The sequence below is a fragment of the Zonotrichia albicollis genome, chromosome 3, assembly GCF_047830755.1.
Source record: "Zonotrichia albicollis isolate bZonAlb1 chromosome 3, bZonAlb1.hap1, whole genome shotgun sequence".
NCBI classification, from domain to species: Eukaryota; Metazoa; Chordata; class Aves; order Passeriformes; family Passerellidae; genus Zonotrichia; species Zonotrichia albicollis.
Window position 1 is genome coordinate 57,301,291 of NC_133821.1, and position 17,998 is coordinate 57,319,288.

The 17,998-nt window shown below is 37.4% G+C and overlaps 1 protein-coding gene across 5 annotated transcripts in view; it reads left to right on the forward strand.

The window, feature by feature from the left end:
* The window catches only part of CHRM3 (cholinergic receptor muscarinic 3), a 275,255-nt gene that overhangs the window by 124,292 nt on the left and 132,965 nt on the right, over positions 1-17,998 (forward strand). For 3 of the 5 annotated variants that reach the window (XR_012579582.1, XM_074537537.1, XM_074537536.1), the window contains exon 3: positions 15,467-15,571. Coding sequence is in view for 2 of the 5 variants with exons in the window: in XM_074537537.1 (XP_074393638.1) it covers positions 15,467-15,571 (105 nt within the window). In the remaining 3 variants the exon portion in view is untranslated. Of the gene's footprint in view, positions 1-15,466; positions 15,572-17,998 lie in introns of those variants that run through there. The other 2 variants (XM_074537539.1, XM_026793802.2) reach the window with 2 other exon arrangements.

A 17,998-nucleotide genomic window follows, 5' to 3' on the forward strand; every position in this document is an offset into this window, starting at 1 on the left:
TCCCCAAGACAACATTATTCTTCTGTTAGTGAATTTAAAGGTTACACAAACTGCTTGTTTTGGGTCTATGACTGTAGAATTCAGTTGCAGTTCCCTAGAAAGAATACATACTTTAATTAGGTTTCAACCAGTCTTATGAAGCAAAAGCTAAAGACAATATAGTTTAAATCTCTTTTTAAATACATCTACACATTTATAGATGCTGTTTCTGATAGTTAAACAAGCATATACGTAGAACTTTCAAATATGTTGTTAATCTGTCCATTTCACTATTTATTACCTGCTTCTAAACCTGATACTGATCTTGTTCACATTTTAGCTCCCCAGGCTCAAGTGAAAGAAAAAAAACGGTCTTAATTTTGTACATTCAAACACAAAACTAATGCAAAAAATAAATAAAGCACTCCCATCACAATTACCATTCCAGGTATTCATAATGACCCAGAATTTAGCTGTGTCAATAAGTTAGGTTTACATTATTGTAAAAATGTGTAACTAATTGGCAAGCTTTAAAAAAAATAACAAAGCAAATGTATTTTTCTTGCTAATAAATGTTTAGATTTAGGTGCAAATATGCTGTCCATCATTAGCTATTCATTAATTTTAATATCTTATTTCTGTCTTGTAAATCTACTGATCAGGGTACAAATCTGCAGGGATTGCCAGCCAGCCTGTCCCATCAGATATTTCATGCACCTTTTTTTCCTTCTTGGATGGCAATCACAAGATGCAAATGGCAAGTTCTTGAAAGATGTTTTCTGACATCTGGCTCTTGATGTGCTCCTTAGGCAGCTGGGCTTGTCTTGCTGGAAGAACTTCTGAGCTATCCTCATAATGAAGGGACTTTTTGGCCTTTAAACGTGGTCTGTCCAAGTGCCCTTTGGAAGTGAAATGATCTGCATGCTATGTATTGCCAGAGAGCCCTAAGATGCAGATTGTTATACAGCTGGGAGCTGGAAGTGTTCAGTGTAATTTGAATATGCTGCACATCCACAAGGCATGTGGACAGTTGGGTTGCTGTTGTGATGGCTCGTGTTTCACATCAGCATGTGAAAACCTCAAACACATGGGTTGTAGCAAATAATTTCACAAATTATTGGAATAACATGGCTCAAAGTAGAAGCAAGAAAGGGAAGACTTAGACACTTAAGTTGGAGCTGAGTAGTTGCTTTATATCTGAGTTTTGTCTGTATGTTAATTTTTCGCTTTATAGCCTAGTGAGATTTCAGGCAGCCTGAATGAGAAGGTTTATCTGTATATACAACTTAACTACTTTTTTTTTTTTTTTTTTTTTTTTTTTTTTTTTTTATGGTATGGAAATTCAGCTACAAGTAAATGTCATGTTTACTATTCAGGACTGCAAAACGTGTGCCAGACTAGTATTAAATCACAGGTCACAGAATATTTTGTGTTCAAAGAGGACCCACAGGATCATCAAGTCCAATTTTTAAGTGACTGGTCCATAAGAGAATTGAACCTACAATTTTTTTGTTATTAGCACTGGACTCTAACCAAACTAGCCAGTCTCAGGGGCTGTTGTGTTCGCTTTGGTAGCAGGAAACCAAAACATAGCAAGCATCTTTTTGTCAATAAAATGAAATTGTTGTTGTCAATAAAATGAAATTGTTGTTTCCTAACCACAAGTGGACTTGACAGTTACTTGTAAATAATTGCTTTCTGTTTTTTGTCACTGATCATTGTATTAGATAAGATTGTTGTCTTGATAAGTATTTGACAAAAAAAAAAAAACATAAAAAAAATAAGGATAAGACTTGAAGAAGTTTAGCAATCACATTTAAAACAAAACAAAAAAAATATTGAAATAATATAGGCATAAACCCCAAACCACATCTCAGTTGAACAATTATTTTCTAAGATTCTGCTCATTTTTTTTTCAAAATTCAACATTTTTATGCATAAATCAAACCTAATTATAGCTAAAAAGTGTAAAGCTCAAAAAAAGTTTCATTTTCAATAAGCATAAGATTTTTAATATTTTTATATCTGCTTGAGTTCTATTTGAAGAAATAACCTTAATTGAAAAGACAGCATATGGCTGGATTTATTGAATTCCTTTAGTAATAAAAAGAACTTTAATCTTCCAAACAATAACAGTACAATGAGTTAGAATGCTTTCTTGTAAAGATGAACCTGTTTTTTATTGATGCAAGTGAAAAAAATGAAATCCCAGAATACATTAGGAGGAATGAGACCATTTTCTAATTGTCCTTTTTCCTTTTCTTGCTATAATGTTAGCATTTATAGGTAGGTAAACCTGAGGCAGGAATTTGATTTTTTTGTCACTTCTGAACAAGTAGAACCTCTGTTTAGTAATAAAAAAAAGCTTTTCATCATTAAAACCCGTAAAAGATTTCAGTTGTATATTTCTCTAGTCAAACAGACAAAACACTCCTCAGAATCAGCTGAGATATTATGTAGAGATTAAACTTCTTTCCCTTTCTTTTTTTCATTACTTTATTTGTATCTATATTTTAGTCATGATATATGTGCTTAAAGGGGTTTTTTTTGTTTTTGAGTTACAGAACAATACAGAATTCCCAAGCAGCTGAGCTTCTCATCCTGTGTCTGGAAATTAAAGTTAGTAGATAGAATTAATCTGGATATAGGAAACTTTAGTGGTTCCCTGACAGAAGAAAAATTTAATTTCCTTGCAGTGAATGGGTTACAGTTCAACATATTTTCAGATATGACTTGCAGGAAAGTGTTCTGGAATATGCCACTGCAAAACATGTAACAATCTTGCCATCTTCCCAATTCTTTTAGGAGAATTCAGCAAAGTAATTTCTTAAATCAAGAGATAGAGGTGTATTGAAGAGTGTGTAGATCATGCACTGTAAGCTGGGAGGAAACTGTCCTGTATTGAAGAAAGGCAAAGAAAGGGAAATAAAGAAAAGTGTAGCTGGACATTTCTCTGTGAGGCTTTGTTTTGGAGCACATGTGTGTGTTTACTCTGTTAACTCTGGAGTTTAATCCCGGCTTAAAACTCAATTTTTTGTGAAGAGCCCACCAGAACTGCTGTGCCGTACAAATGAGTTGGCATTAAGGCTTGCAGGGTGCTCGGTGGAGCAGAAATATTGTAGCAAAACCTAAAAATTCCTTTCAACATTACAATACAAATCTTAAATAATACAAACTTATATATAACCCAAATCTTATAATATAAAACCTAAGCTTTCTGCTTCTGCATTGTTTGTTTGGGGTTTGGGTGAATTGTTTGGATTTTTCTTCTTTCACTAAAAGCTTTTGCATCTAGGAGTGAATAAGCATAAATATCATCAAAATAATCTTTTAATAAACAGTGCCCTTCATTCTTCATCTTGATCACAGTATATTTATAAGTGGAAAAGTGAGCTTTTCTTGTACCTCTTCCTTTTGAGGTGACCTTTGGCTTGAGTATTTAGGTTGCAGCAGTGTAGTAAATACGAGGGATTTCTATGAAATGAGGATATGGGCATCAACCACTTCAGAGCAGCAGACTATGTTGATGGTGAACTTTTTTCCTGTAATCTAATGTGGTTTATGGGGTTTTTAATAATCTCAAGCTTGTGAGAAGAAAACTACAGTCAAGCCCAGCAAGTCTGCTCTATAATCTGCTAAGTACTCTTGCATTGTTAAAACAACCAGAAACAAGCTGTGGAAGATTTGTGCTGAGTGTAGTTTCCCCCCTTCCCCCAAACAAGGTGCATGCTTCTTCACTGAAGTATAAAATCCTATGGAAATGTTGTGTCTAAAGCAAATAGGCACAGACTGGTTGCACATGAGTTTGCTGGAGAGAGTATTGTGAGTTTACCAAGTCATTCGAATGCTGTTGTAAAAAAGGCTTCTTTTAAGTAAAAGTAATTGTCAAAGTCATGTCCACTATAAAATTCTGTTCTCTGCATGAGTAAAAATCTCTGTCTCAACTAACTTCACTTTGAAATTCACCTCAGTTATATTTGCAACTAAACAACCAACACCTACTCTCTGCCTGAAATAAGATTATTCCACCTGGTTGAAATTTTGTACTCCCCAACTGGGGACTTGCACTGCTGGACCCTTACTATTACCCATCACCAGTTTCCTTACACTTCTTTTGTCTCTTTTAGAGTGGTAGGCTTTTCAATAAATGGCATTTTTACATCTTAGGCATATAGGACAGTGTTTGAGTCATCAACACGCTTTTAATGATTTCATACTGCATTTTGGATTTAGAGTCTTATTAAAATTTTGCCAATTGTTTCTTTCATTTGCTGGGCTGAGAAAGAGCTATGTTTTGCAAATAGCAGAACCTTGAAAAGTTGACTTGTTTGAAGTTATATAGTAGGGAAAAAAATTTGAAGATGGAATTTGTTTATTTGCTGCAAGGTCTAAAGGCTGTCCTTGAAAATTACTAGCTATTAAAGAACCACCCTATGATTTGAACTGATATTGCTATTATATTAGCTCCCCATAAGTAAACTGTACTATTTAAAGACCTGAAACAATTTTCAGCAGTGCTTTGCCAAACAGTGTTCCAGAATAGTACTAATATTGAGCAATTATGAATGCTTGCTTATCTTTTTATGTTGTTTTTTCTTCATGGGTGTTGACACTGGATTTCTTTCATTGACTTAATGTGGATGAAGATTATTACCTTATTCCTGGACTGTAAACAAGGATATAATTTTTTTTTTTTCTTAACAAAAGAAAACAAAAAGAAAGACAGAAAGAATATGATAACATTCAGAGTAAAATCAGCTGCTGAGCTGCTGTTCCTGTCTGTAACAAATATATTTGCTTGGCTGGCAGCACTGTTTTAAAAAATAGGAGGGCATGAAGTACTGCCTTAAAGTCGGTTGAAGATACCTACCTTTACCAAGGAAGATACCTGGAGGTCAGAGAACCTGTGCTGAAAGAAAGGTGGCAAGAGTGGTGCCTGAAGGGTGATATTGTAGCCTCGAGTTCTCAGAATAATCCGGACAATGCAAGGACAGTCTCTTTCCTGTGGACAAGGGTGGTTAAGGGTTACATTATATTTGGAACAGACATACAGAGTGATACCTGGCTCTCCTCCCTGCTTCAGGGCTCAGTCCAACAACATGCCATCCTTGGTAGAGTTCTTGTCCAAAACCAAAGTTTAGCCATGCATCCTGAAGCCAATAGATTTCTCCACTGACATATGTTTACAAAGACTGCTGGTATGATTTCCTCTCTATCTAATATTACCTGTTACAGAGTTATATACATCTGACTCATTTCCTCATTAGACATTCCTAATGTTTTGATTTCTGTTTGTGAATGCTGCTAATTAAACAACAGCAAAACAAATCAGGTAGAAATACAGGAATTAATCAGTGAGTTTACTTACTTTGGTGACTTACAAATTTAGCTTAGCAATCAGTGGATTTCAGACTACTTTCAGATGATGGGGAAGAGGGTGATATTTTCTGGCTTGAAATATCTTCAGACCTTGAGGATATCACTGTTTTATAAGAAGGAAAGGGATAGATTTTTATTCAGACTTTTGGCTTAGTTTTGGGTAGAATCCAAAGTGACTAAAGTTGCCTGTCTAGGTACTGGATATTTAATCTAAATTAGTCAGGGGGCTTTTTCCTGTGATCCTGGGGAGAGGCTCCTGCAAAGAATGATTCACATCTGAATTAAATAAACAGTTTAGTTAATGGTATCAACAGCCCTCTTCAGAGCATTTCTTACATCTCTGGGAAGTTTAGCCATAGGAATAGTTCTGATGGAAAAAAAATTGAGTGTTTTTTTGAATTGATGCACTTTTCATTTTTGTATCATTTGAGTGGTATTATTCCTCCTGAATGCAGTTAATTCAAAAGTTACCCATACTGACATATTTTTGGCAAGGAGAACACAAAGCACAATGAGTTCTATTGGTTATTCTGCATTGGTATTTTGTTACACTAATGTAAGATTGAGCTCAGCCTTGAGGGTTTTCACTCTCTCTTTGACTTTCCTTTTGCTGCACTTAGAAAAATAGCTGAGCTTTCTGTCTCATTTTCTGTAATGTCAGCAAGATGCCTAATTTCTGTAATTACAACTGTTAGCTTGGAATAAATCAGGACCTAACTTGACTTATGAACTTCATGAGATGATCGCAGAATTTTTTGTCTGGTAAAGTTTTATTAAGTCATTTAAAATCTTATCCCAGCGAGAGACTTTGCTTGGGCTGATGGTGTGCTAGTATTATGTTGCCTTCCAGAGGCAGAAAATATCATAAGGTAATGCTGCTAAAGATCTTAATTGTCTCAATACATCCTGGTGTTCTTTAATGCCTCTAAATTAATTATGCAATTTAATATTGTTATTAAGCCTTGAATTGCATTACTTCAGCAGAAACATAAAGCTAATGTGATTGTGTACCATAGGAATGGAAGTACCTCTGGTTTTAAGGCTTGTTCCCCAGCATTGCAATTATTCAGTAAGTTTCTAGATCAAAAGGTTCATAAAATATTTTACTGGTGTGTTCCTGGTGGCCACTGAATATGTAACTTAAAGGGTCAAAAGCCACAATTACAGGATACTTTAGAAAGAGAGTATAAGAGAGAGTGTATTGGCTATTGCCAATAACTTAAGTGCCTGTAGATGTGGATAAGATGTTACGTAAAACATTATTTGTGGGGAAAACACTGCTTTTCATAGTCCAGGGAAAGGCAATAATAAAGCCAAACACAGCAGTTCCTGCCAGTCTAACCAGACTACTTTTAATCTTACCTTCAGATTTATCTATTGGCTTAAAGCCAGTTTAGTTTAGTTTTTTACAGAATCTTGCTAGGTTGAAATGAAATGAAAATTTTGGTATTGCTGATAGGTAGCATTGGTTCATATCACTCTGGGGTTGGTCTTGTATGGTTAAGCTTTCCTTGAAGATGAAAATGGTTTTCCATTTCCATACTTCAGCCTGCAACAGAAAGAAAAAAGGTATAATCCCTCTCCCCAGTTTCTAAGGTGTCTAATTTTTCTGAAATATTTGAAAAACTTAAGTCATCTCCAGTCATATAATCTATCAGAAAAAGGCCATCATTTGCTTTCCAAAGCAACACTGAAAACAGAATCATTGTGCTTTAGGGAGCGTCACTTCTACTGTGGATGTATAGAAACAACACTTTCTATTTCATTAAACTGAAATTCAGAAGGTGATTAAATTGAAATGTAGAAGGAAACATGTATAGGCAAAGCCCACGTTAATTCCAGCTAGAAAACTTGGCTGGGGTTGCCATCAGTTCTCAAGAGAAATGTGTAGTTTCACATTTAGTCGAGGTGACAGCACTTCCACTGATATAACGACCTGTGAAATCCCAGGATAGCCAAGCAGAGCACCATGGCAGGAGTGATTACAGGGAATCAGTCAGAAGTGCCTGCTCCTGTGACACTGCCCGTGGAAGTCAAAGCACACAGAGCACATGGTCTGCCCTGATCCTCTGTCCTGCTTAGGGTATAGGTCATTGCCCTGTTTCATAGATACATCCCATTAGAGCCTCATCTCCTGTGCCACTGAGTTTGTATACTTCTGAGCTGTTTACACTGTTTTACTCATATTAACTCATCTGAATAAATGTATATCAGCAACAGATGTTGATTGCTACTGCCCTTGGCAGTAATCGGTTCCAAGCTTTCCCTAATACTCAGAATTAAATAAATCCTGAGCAAAGCCAAACCTGTATTATCTGAGCAAAAGAGTTAAACCATGATAGCAAAGCCACTGGCTTATTTTCCCTGGGCTGTCTAGTTTTAGTAAAGCATTGGGATGATATAGTATATTTTGTAATTTTGGGGATCTGATTTGTTGTTTAAGTTGTGAATTTGATGAAAGAATGTGGCATGACACAAAAGCCTCATGTCAGGGGTTTTATCTTTGCACATATAATTGCTTTCTTTTTTTTTCCCTTTCTCATCCCTTCTCCCCACCAGGCAAAAGCTGTTTAACTTTTTATTTTGTATAAACAAACAAACAAAAAAAATCCATTTATTGATAAGAGAAAGAAATGATTGAGCTGCTTTTTCCACTACTGATGTTCTGTATACTAATTCAATACAAAATTAATAACAGATCTTTAACTTCAGCTGCACAGAGAATCATTCTGCTATTGATCTTAAGAGGTTAACGGGTTTTTAGACATGAGAAAATGCATGTTACAGTCCCAAAACATGCTTATAGTATTCTCTCAGAGAGGGTCAGGACTGTTTCCCCACAGTGAAGTTTCCTCTTAGGTTTTGCTCCTTCAGGTGGCACAGGGGGATTATTACAGTGACCTGGGGAGGTCGCTGGGGTGAGAGAAGGACGAGAATCTTGTTTCTTGATCAGAAGGCTGGATTTATTGATATATGATATATAATACATTGTAATTATACAAAAAAGAATAAAGAGAGAAGTTGCAGAGGCTTGCTAAGCTAAGAACAGAAAAAGAAAGAATCTGTAACAAAGTTCTGTGTCCAGGGAATCTGTCCCTGAGCTGTTTCTGTGATTGGCCCTTAATGGTACACATGGAAGATGAGCCAGTCACAGGAGGATCCTATTGCATTCCACAGCAGCTGATAACAATTGTTTACATTCATCTTCTGGGCCTTTGCTTCCCAGAAGATGGACAAATCTGAAAGAAAGGATTTGTATGAAAAAATGTCTGCGACAGGGGATAGAGGTTGTGGTCAGTTGATGGCAGCTCCTCTCTGCCACTCCTTTCTCATGCTGCTCCCTGTTCCAGCCTGAGGCACCCACAGGCTGCTGTCCTTCAGGATGAGCCTGCTCCACCTGGGCTCTCCATGGGCCACAGGGATGTGCGTTGCATGGGCCACAGGGCACTGCCAGTGCAGCTGGAGGGCTGATCCGTACCCTGGGCTGGTTTCCCGGGAGCCAGCTGGAACAGGTTGCACCTGGCATGAGGAATCCCCTGCCTCCTTGGCAGAGGGTCCTGCAGCATGGACACGGATGCCCAGAGCTGAGGTGAATCCAAGGCTTCTTAGCTGATTTTGTTTTACTGATTCAAGTGACATTTGCTCTGGAGGGTGTGTCAGCACTGCCATATTTGCTGCTGTCCCTGGGGCATGCAGGGCTGTCCTTACCTTCCCAGGGACCCTCTGGGTGCCTGGGAATAGCCCCAGGAGATGGTGTGGACATCTCCATCACAGTGTCCCAGGGTCCTGCCCCCAGACAGGGAAAGGCACCTGCTCCACAAGAGCTCCAGGTGAGGCTGGAGGAGGGCAGGTGTCCCCATGCCAGGCTGGTGGCTGCTCTGTGGATATGAAAGAGGGGATTTTGGTAGGGGAGTGATGTCACTATAGGACACAAAAGAACACAAGCACACACTGCTGTTCTCAAGGTGAAGAAAAAAGGGAAGTTTATTTTCTGTCTCTAACATTAATAGTTTTCCAAAAGTGACAGGGATTGGAGGGTGACAGTGACACCCCTCCAATGACACCGGTCAAACTAACAGTCTATCAACTCTCTCCTCTTCCATAAAGGAATGCAAAACAATGAGTTATTTACAGAAAGTGTGTGAGAAAGTTCACTACAAGAATGCCAACATCAGAAGGCTTAGAAAATCTTAAAAAACCAGGGTGACAGAGTATCTGAGATTATTGCACCTCTTGCCAACATCTTGTCTCTTCTTTTTGCTTATAAACATCATTAATCCCATAATTTCTCATGAGATGTTTCATTATGACATTTTTTGGGTAGTTTTGTATATCTGTGATACAAAATGGAGTTTAGAAAGAAATTCATCATTCATTGGATTTTCCTGTACTGCCTGGCAGGCATAGTTAGGAAAGGCCAAATTATGGGACATTTCCTACCTGGGTATTCCAGTGAGCAAGCTGCACATTTCCATTAACACACTTACAATCCCTTTTCAGGAAAGTCCATCTGCTTCCAACTGATAAAGCAGCATATTACTCACTGCACATTCAGCTGCCTCATGATAATTCAAAATTTTACTTATGCTTTCCCACTCTCTCCGATTTAACACACCAGATGTGTCGTGTGTACATAAGTCACACCCAAATACTTTCTAAAATATTGAAAAGTCTACTGTTTTGTGAGACTTTTTTTTTTGGCATGTGTTTAGAGTAATCAGTTACAGTAAAAACCTTATTGGGGGGGGGCTTATTAGTTGCAGAGATGGGTGGAGAAAAGGCTGTCAATACGGGAGTCATGAATATCTTGAAACTTCTAAGTAACTCTTAAATTAAATCTGTGTGAAAGGAATGGAGCTGTATGTTTTCTTGGAACAACATTTTCAGATAAGGCTGTCTTCCACAAGCAGGGGTATGGGATTTTTTCCCATGTGCATAGTGGAGCCTAATCTCATTGTAAGTGGCTGGATTGATCTGAACATTTATAGACTAAACAGTGGATGGAAGGGATTGGTAAAAACAATTAAGGATACCACTATGTGATCATGATAAATGAACACTCAGGAAGGAATTCATCAAAACAGATTTCCATGTGCTGCATAATGGATGGTGAGCATGAGATCCTCCTAAATCTCATTTCATCTCATCCTAGGGCCAACAACTAAAACACATCAGCTCTATTAAATGGTTCTTTGGTGTGGTAGCTTTTCTTGTGTTGACTATGCAGCCTGTACAGCTCAGGGGTAGATGTCTGTGACTGCAAAGATATCTAAAGTTAAGTGGAACCACTTACTAAATTATTAATGCTGATAACTGTATACTAAATAGTGAGCTTCCTGTTTTGGTCTGTTTAACCATTATTATCTCTTAGTTTCATATAAAATTATACATGACATTTAAAAGATTTCTGTGTAAAACTGTAATCTTTGTCAGAGACACTAGTAGTCAGGTATCAGTAAGCACCTGAAGGAACAACAATCAAAGAGAGAGTCTAATAACTTTGCAAATTTTAAAAAGCTTTTGGGGTTATATGCCAGCCGTGTAGAAAATATAAGTAATAGAGCAGTTATGTTGAAGTATTCTTCTAGTGTATTTCTCCTGATGTTTTCCTTTTTTGTAGCTGCTTATCCTACTGATTATTCAGATACTTTAGTGCACTGCTGAGATGCTTTGTATGTGAACTGAACTGAGTTGAACACCTTTATGATGAGCAGCCCTAACTGAGTATTTCCATAATAGGCACTCAGCTTTGTCAATAAAACACTGAAGTCACTATTCTAGAGTGAAACAAATGTGATGTGTCTAGATTGAACAATTTTTGAGCTATGAGACTACCAAACTAAAATCATATCTGAAATGTTTGGATTTTGTTTTACCATACTCCTAAGAACTTCAAACTAAAATAAAGGCTTCTAGTTCTTCAGCAACTGGAAGAGTTGGCTAAGACAGTACTGTGAATTGATGTGTCTTCATCAATAACATTGTCTTAAATCACGTTGTTAATCATTAGTTTTTACCTCTGTTGAACTGAACGAAAGGAGCATAAAATGATTGGTTTTAGCCATCCTGAATAAATATAGGTGGAACAAGTTGGATGAATTTCTGATATTGAATTTGTCCCTGCAAAGAAATTCTGTTTCGATCTATATGTTGCACGTTTTTCTGTCATATCACAGGGGAGACACTTTTCAAGTGTACAAATATTGCAGTTGAGATCTTTTACCATTTGTCTTTGATATTGTCTTGGTCCAGAATGATCCTAAACTCTGTCTAATGAGATCCACTGAAAAAAGCACAAGAGAGAGATGCTTCTTCCATCTTGCAGACATTTTGCATCTGAAGCTTAAGAATCAAGATATTTTCTGCTCTTTAAAATCCATTGGAAACAGAAACTGCCTTTTTTCTGACTTTTTTTTGCATCAGGATCATATTCATTATTATTCATAGTCATTCAACTATTAAAATGCTTTTTATCTATTTAGGTACCTCTGTAGGTGTTTTGAGCTTGAAAAAAATGTGATGTGTAAAAGTGTTGATTTTTAATAGTTATTCAGCAAGAAAATAAAAATATGTAACAAGCTCAAATTTTTGAGACTTTTTCTTGTCCTCACAACAAGGCAAAAATTGAACATAATTCATGTAAAAGATTGCAACATGTGAGATCACTTTATCTCTCTTGATGCACACTCATGTGAAATATTTACCTTATTATGTATAAAGTTTTACCAGTCTGTGAATTTTATTTTTCATAGAGAGGAACCTATTTGGTGAAACATGGGAACTAATTTTTTAAGTGCAGTCAATGCGTGAAAATTTGTCTTCTCAAGTAAACAGGACAGAAATTACTGTATCCATGGTTTTGCTTTTAAAAAAAGTACTTCTCTTATTTAGGGGTCTTTCTGATATTCTAGTCTCAAGTGAGATTTTATCAAAGATAAATTAAAAGGTAAAGGCAGCACACAGAGTCTCTTCTTGTTTTAAGTAGGGATTCTCATGAATATAGGAAAGGAATTGTACAAGTCATAAAATGTGATTTTCAGTTCTGTACCTGGAACACTGGGTGCCTGCATTTGGGGTTTGGGGTTTTTTGGTATTGAGATCACAGCTGTATTTGTGGTGCCACAAATTTCCTCCTCCTCAGTGCTTTCCTCCTCAGAGTGTGCCCATGTATGCAGAGCTTAACAAAAATTCCTTGGCAGTGCTGCCTCCCAGACCACATCCAAGCTAAAGCCCTGCTTACGCTTTTGTGGCAGAGTTTGGGTGCCAATGCCTAGAAGCACCCCTCAAATTTAATTTTCTAGCACAGACATAGTACATGAAATTAGAGGTGACTGATGGTGGTTTCAAGAAGTCCGAGGTTCATGCTGATATCTAGCATGGGGCTTTGTTGACAGGATTGTTTAACTGGAGCTTGATGCTCTGCACAAGCTGGATTGTCAATGGGCCTTGGTCACTGTTCTACCAAGAGTAGAGTGTATTCCCTTTGTAGCTGAATATAAAAGCAGCACGAGCTAACTTGAGACCACTCAGTTTATTGTAAATTAAGGCAATGAATTCCAAAGCTCCAAGTCACAGCCTGCATTATTAGGAGGGTAAAAATGGAATCTTGGTAGTAATGACATAAAACTAAAATTATTGGGATGGTTTTTTTTAAAACTGAAAATAGCTTGAGAACTTAATTAATTAACAAATTAGGTTTTTTCTAACTAAAAGCGTAATAAATTGATAAGAGGGGAATTATCAAAATTCAAATTTTAATTTCTTAACTTAATTTCCTCAACTAAAAGGAGGCTCAGCTAACTAAAAAAAGGCTTCTCTTTTCAATTGTTTTGCAGTCTTAAAAGTTTGCAAGTTATTTAAAACTGACTTTCATCATGTAGCAGTTTAAGTTATTTTTCTGTGTTGATAGTGTAAATAAGAAGTTTTTTTCAACATTTATACTTTGTGAATTAAAAAAAATGGATCAATTAATTTTTAAACATTCAAGTTTTTTAAGAGCAATTCACATTGTTGCTTCACATAGTTGACACTGTAAACATTCCACTAAGGACCTCTAGGGACCTCAATTAAACAAAATTTGGTACGTGCCGTGTAAATTGTAGTTATACTTCATGAATGAATTATTACAGCTGCGTTGCTGGAATGAAGAACTGAAATCACAACTGCTGTCTTGAGAAGTCTGGAACCTTCCTTCCTGAGCCAAAAGACCGAGCTTTAGCACCGAGGGCTCTGTGAGATCCTTGCAGAGCTTTACAGAGTGCAAACCCTCTCAGGTGGGAGGGCGTTGATGATGAGCATGATCTCCATGGCTGCTCTTTGCCTCTCCCTGAGAGTTTTGCCTTCTTTGCCACGTGATCCTCAGTGCAGACACGCTCCCTTGCGCTGTGCTCCCTGTGTGTGGCCAGCTTGGGAGCAGTGGTGGGAACAGAGCATTTTAGTGGTGTAATGGCTAGGCCAAGAAATGCCTAGGGAAAGGAATGTCTCAGGAAGTGTGTTTGGAGTGATAGTCTCTCATCTAAACATGGATCCTGGGCTGAGAGGATCGATGAAAGGGTTGCCACACTGACATGTCCAGCTAGGATTTGCTTTATGCTCCTAGTAAGACAAACGATGGAAGTTCTGGACATTTTTAATCTGATTTGTTTCCTTTCTGTTCATTCATTCAAATACAGCCCCTCTTGTGTTCATTTGGTTTAAGGGGGCGTTCAGATTGGCTTCCACTCCAACTCATTGCCCTTCTTGACAGCACAGGGTTAGTGGAGGGAACAGCTTTCTTCCAGGAGAGTGTTTTACCAGGGGAGGGGGAGACCTTCATGGTTAAAGGCATATCAGAGCTGTGTTACAAGTGTTGGGCTGGCATGCAGCAATGTACAACGGTGGTTAATGTGTGTTTTCTTCCCTTCGGAATATTAACTGGAATATAGTCTGAGATTTGTTAATATCCTCACCCTTGCTGTTGAGTTTTGGTGATGGTTTTGGGTTTTTTTCCTGAGAAACTGAACAGGAATATATTGCAGTGCAGCGATTATATTACCTCTCTAGTCTGTTGCCTCCTTTTTATAACGCCTGGGAGTAAAATCCCTTGGCATTCTGGTAAGAGACACTAAGAAACTGTGAAACATCTTGATTAGATTCACTCTTAAGTTATTCAAAGGGGTCTGGAAGCCTTAGATTGCAATGGCAGGCAATAAATGGGATAATAATGGCACATGGTTCTACTTGGCCCTAATTATATGTAATGAAATGGTGGTCAGTCAATCTTTCTCCTCTGCTTCTGAATTCAGAAATTTACAACTTCTGCAGAGGAAAATGTTTTATTTAGGTTTTAATTATTAGTATTTTTGCTTCCTCTGTTACATTTTTTACATGAAAAAATATATTCAAGACCAACTTTCTAAAGTGGTTTGCTTGAAAGGTTGCATAATTTGGGGAAGAAAAGGAGACCCCAGTTCTTAATGCTACCTTTGGGGTGACCTGCTCCTTGGTCTGAATAGGCTCATCATTCCTCTCTGCTGGAGGTGTCCATTTTCAGACACAAAGCAGCACGAGTTTGCTTGCTGCTGCCGCCTTAAAATAATAAGCTCCCTAGGAAAGTGGTGGATCCCCTAGAACTGTTCATTTTAAGATTCAGCTGGACAGTTTGCTGTGTTATCTTATCAAGATTGTGCTTTTGCCAAGAAAGGTCCGATCTTGAATTCCATGATTCTATGACTGTTCATGCTATATTGGAGAAACTGTTGTCTTTACTCCAGTTTGGTCACCAGGTTTGAAAAACAAAATCATCTGAAAATACTGTGATCATACATAGCCCTTTGGAAATTGGAGTGAGCAGCCCAAAGGCCTTTCAGTACCGTGTTATTACCACTGCTCCACATCTCTCTGTGATAAATTCGTGCTTGAGTTGTTCTATGTCCAAATAGGTCTCTCAGTTTGCGAAGGGAAAAAAAAAAAAAAGAAAAGAACAAACAGTATTATTTGGCAATAAAAAATATTAAAAACTTTTGTCTTGTCTTCCTCCAAATTAGGCCTTTTAGCTTATATGGCTGTGCTTTCCCCATGTTTCTGTAATCTGTTTTAATAATTGTTCCATCTTTTGCTTTGTTCACAGCCTACATGCTGACACAGTACCCGTTTTGTTTCCAAAAGAGGAGTTCACAGAATTACAGTGTCTGATCCAACTAGCTGCTCTGATGATCCTCACTGGACCATGTAGGTAAAATTCAATATACCCTATTTATATCCACACTATATCTGTAAAAGTATTCAGCATATTGGAAAACATCTGGGTTTTGGCAACAGTGCTCACATTGTGGAGTCGAGGTCTCTTGGAATTTATGGACTCTTATAACATTACGACCCTGCAACTTTTTGATGAGTTTTATTGTCAACAGAAGCACAAAAATAGACTGTCATTTGTCACAATGTGTTTGGTCTTCTTGCTACATCTGTTTTACGTACTTGCAGGTGCTGACAACAGGTGATACCCGTCATTCCTGTAGGGTAATTTAGTAGCAGCTGCAGTGGTGAAAATTTCAGCTTAGGCAGAAAACCCAGCAGAGAAATTGAATGAGTTTTGGAGCAGCTTGTAAACCTTGAGCTTCTTGTTGCTACAGCCACACAGCTACCAGAATAAGAGCTAGCCAGGTAAGAGCTAGGCTGAACAGGTTTACATGCATGAACAATTCAGTTTTGCTATAGAAGAGCTGTTAATCCAGTGGTTTGTATTCAATTTCTTTGAAAAGTGTATTTTTCCTTTTTGTTTTGATATGCTAGTTGCATTTAATCTCAACAAGTCACCTCCCTCTGAGCTAGCAGACCTAGGCAAAGGACTAAATTGTTCTGATTAAATTGCTAGCATTTATTGTCTCTTGACTGCTTTCTCCCTTGTATGCTATGCTGTTTTATGTCTCAATTGCAGTGGCACTTAAAATAATTCACATGAATGGGTAAGCTGCAGAGTTTATGCCTACATTCTAATTTGTGCTTCTTTTACATTCCTTACACTGTAAAAGCTCTATCTTGGTTTGCATTTCTAGTTTTATGGAATTAGCTGTAAACTTGGGTGTGTAGCAGTGGTTTAGACAGCCTGTATTTACACATGCTGGCACAGTCTCTGCACATAACAAACAGCTCTCCTCACATTCTCTTTTGGAATTGTGACACTGAAAGTTGATTGTGAATGTTTCTGGAGCATCTTGAGATTTCAGTCACTCAGTTCTGTCTGGAGAAGGTTTCTAAGTCATCTCAGTAAAGCGTCTTCAGAATGTACTGGCTGAATTTTTTATGACTTCAGTTTTAACAAGAGGTGCCTCAGATGAATCTTGTAACAATGTTTATACCTGTTTTTTTATCCTGAAATTATGACAAGATATATTGCATGCTGTTACATACACAGCTCCCTTTCATGTTGTATTGAGCATTCCAGATTTAATCAGATGTTTTTCAGGTATTTTGCAAAAAGTGAAAGGTTGTGGTTTGGGATTCCTTCTTTCTTTTCTTTTATCTTCCTAGGATAGCAGTATTTTTATTAATAAATATTGAAAATATATTTTTCTGGTTTAGCGGTTAAAATTAAATTTAAGTGATCGTAATTCATAAATGTCTTGATAGCTCTAGAATAGAAAAAAAGATTCATATTTTCTGTTTGGAGAATCCAAAATCTTTCCCAGTTGTAACTGATGGTAAGGAAGCAGTCCCAAAAGACATTAGTTATGCTGGAGAGGATATCAAGTCTGAGGAGAATGAGAGAATATCTTTTTTTTTAGGTGTCAGTGGCATAACTATTCCATTGCAGAAAATTTTCTAATTGATGCAAAATTTCAGGATACCTGAAAGAAACTGGAGCTGTGCTCAGTTTGGTCAGAAAGGAAAGTAATAAAGAGGGTATCTACGCTCATATAGTTAGCTTCTGTACATTTTGTTACTGTCCACATCTCCCTTCCTCTATAGACATGTTATATTTATCACTTAGACTCTGTGTGGAAACAGTGAGCCAAAAAAGAAGGGTAAAAGCACCAAGCCGCATAATCCATTTTCAGAAAAGCCAGGGATTGATATCTGTTGTTTGGGTTTTTTCTTGATTATAAATTAATGGTAACAAAGCCATTAATGCTTTAAATAAATCTAATGGTTTGCTTTAGATTTACACTGTGCCATTTTACCTCTTAAGGGATCATATCTAAAAGGAAATAATAAAATAATGGTCTTTATTACCCACAAGTGTGCAGAGCAGTAAACAGAATTTGTCAGTTGTACTGAACATGTTACATTAATCAAGAGTAACAGCATTATCTTGCTTAGCACAGATACATTAGCTAGACTGGGCTGCCAGAATCTTAAAATCTCACCTCAAATGCAAGGATAATGGACACTCTGATGTGCATTTGTCATGTAATGCAGGTAGTACTTGTGCTTGAGTAGCTTTTAGCAGAGCACAGATGTTTGCAAAGGTTGTGGTACATCTTGAATCTCTAAAACCAAGTGCAATTTCTAACACAATTGGTGTAACTTTCAAGAGTGAACTGGATAGAGTCTGATCTAAGAAGAGCAGAGTCTGGGGAAGTGGAACCAAACACCCAAACTGCACAGTTCTTATCCAGGGGCATTTCCAAAGGAGTCTTTCCTCAGGTGACACAGCCTG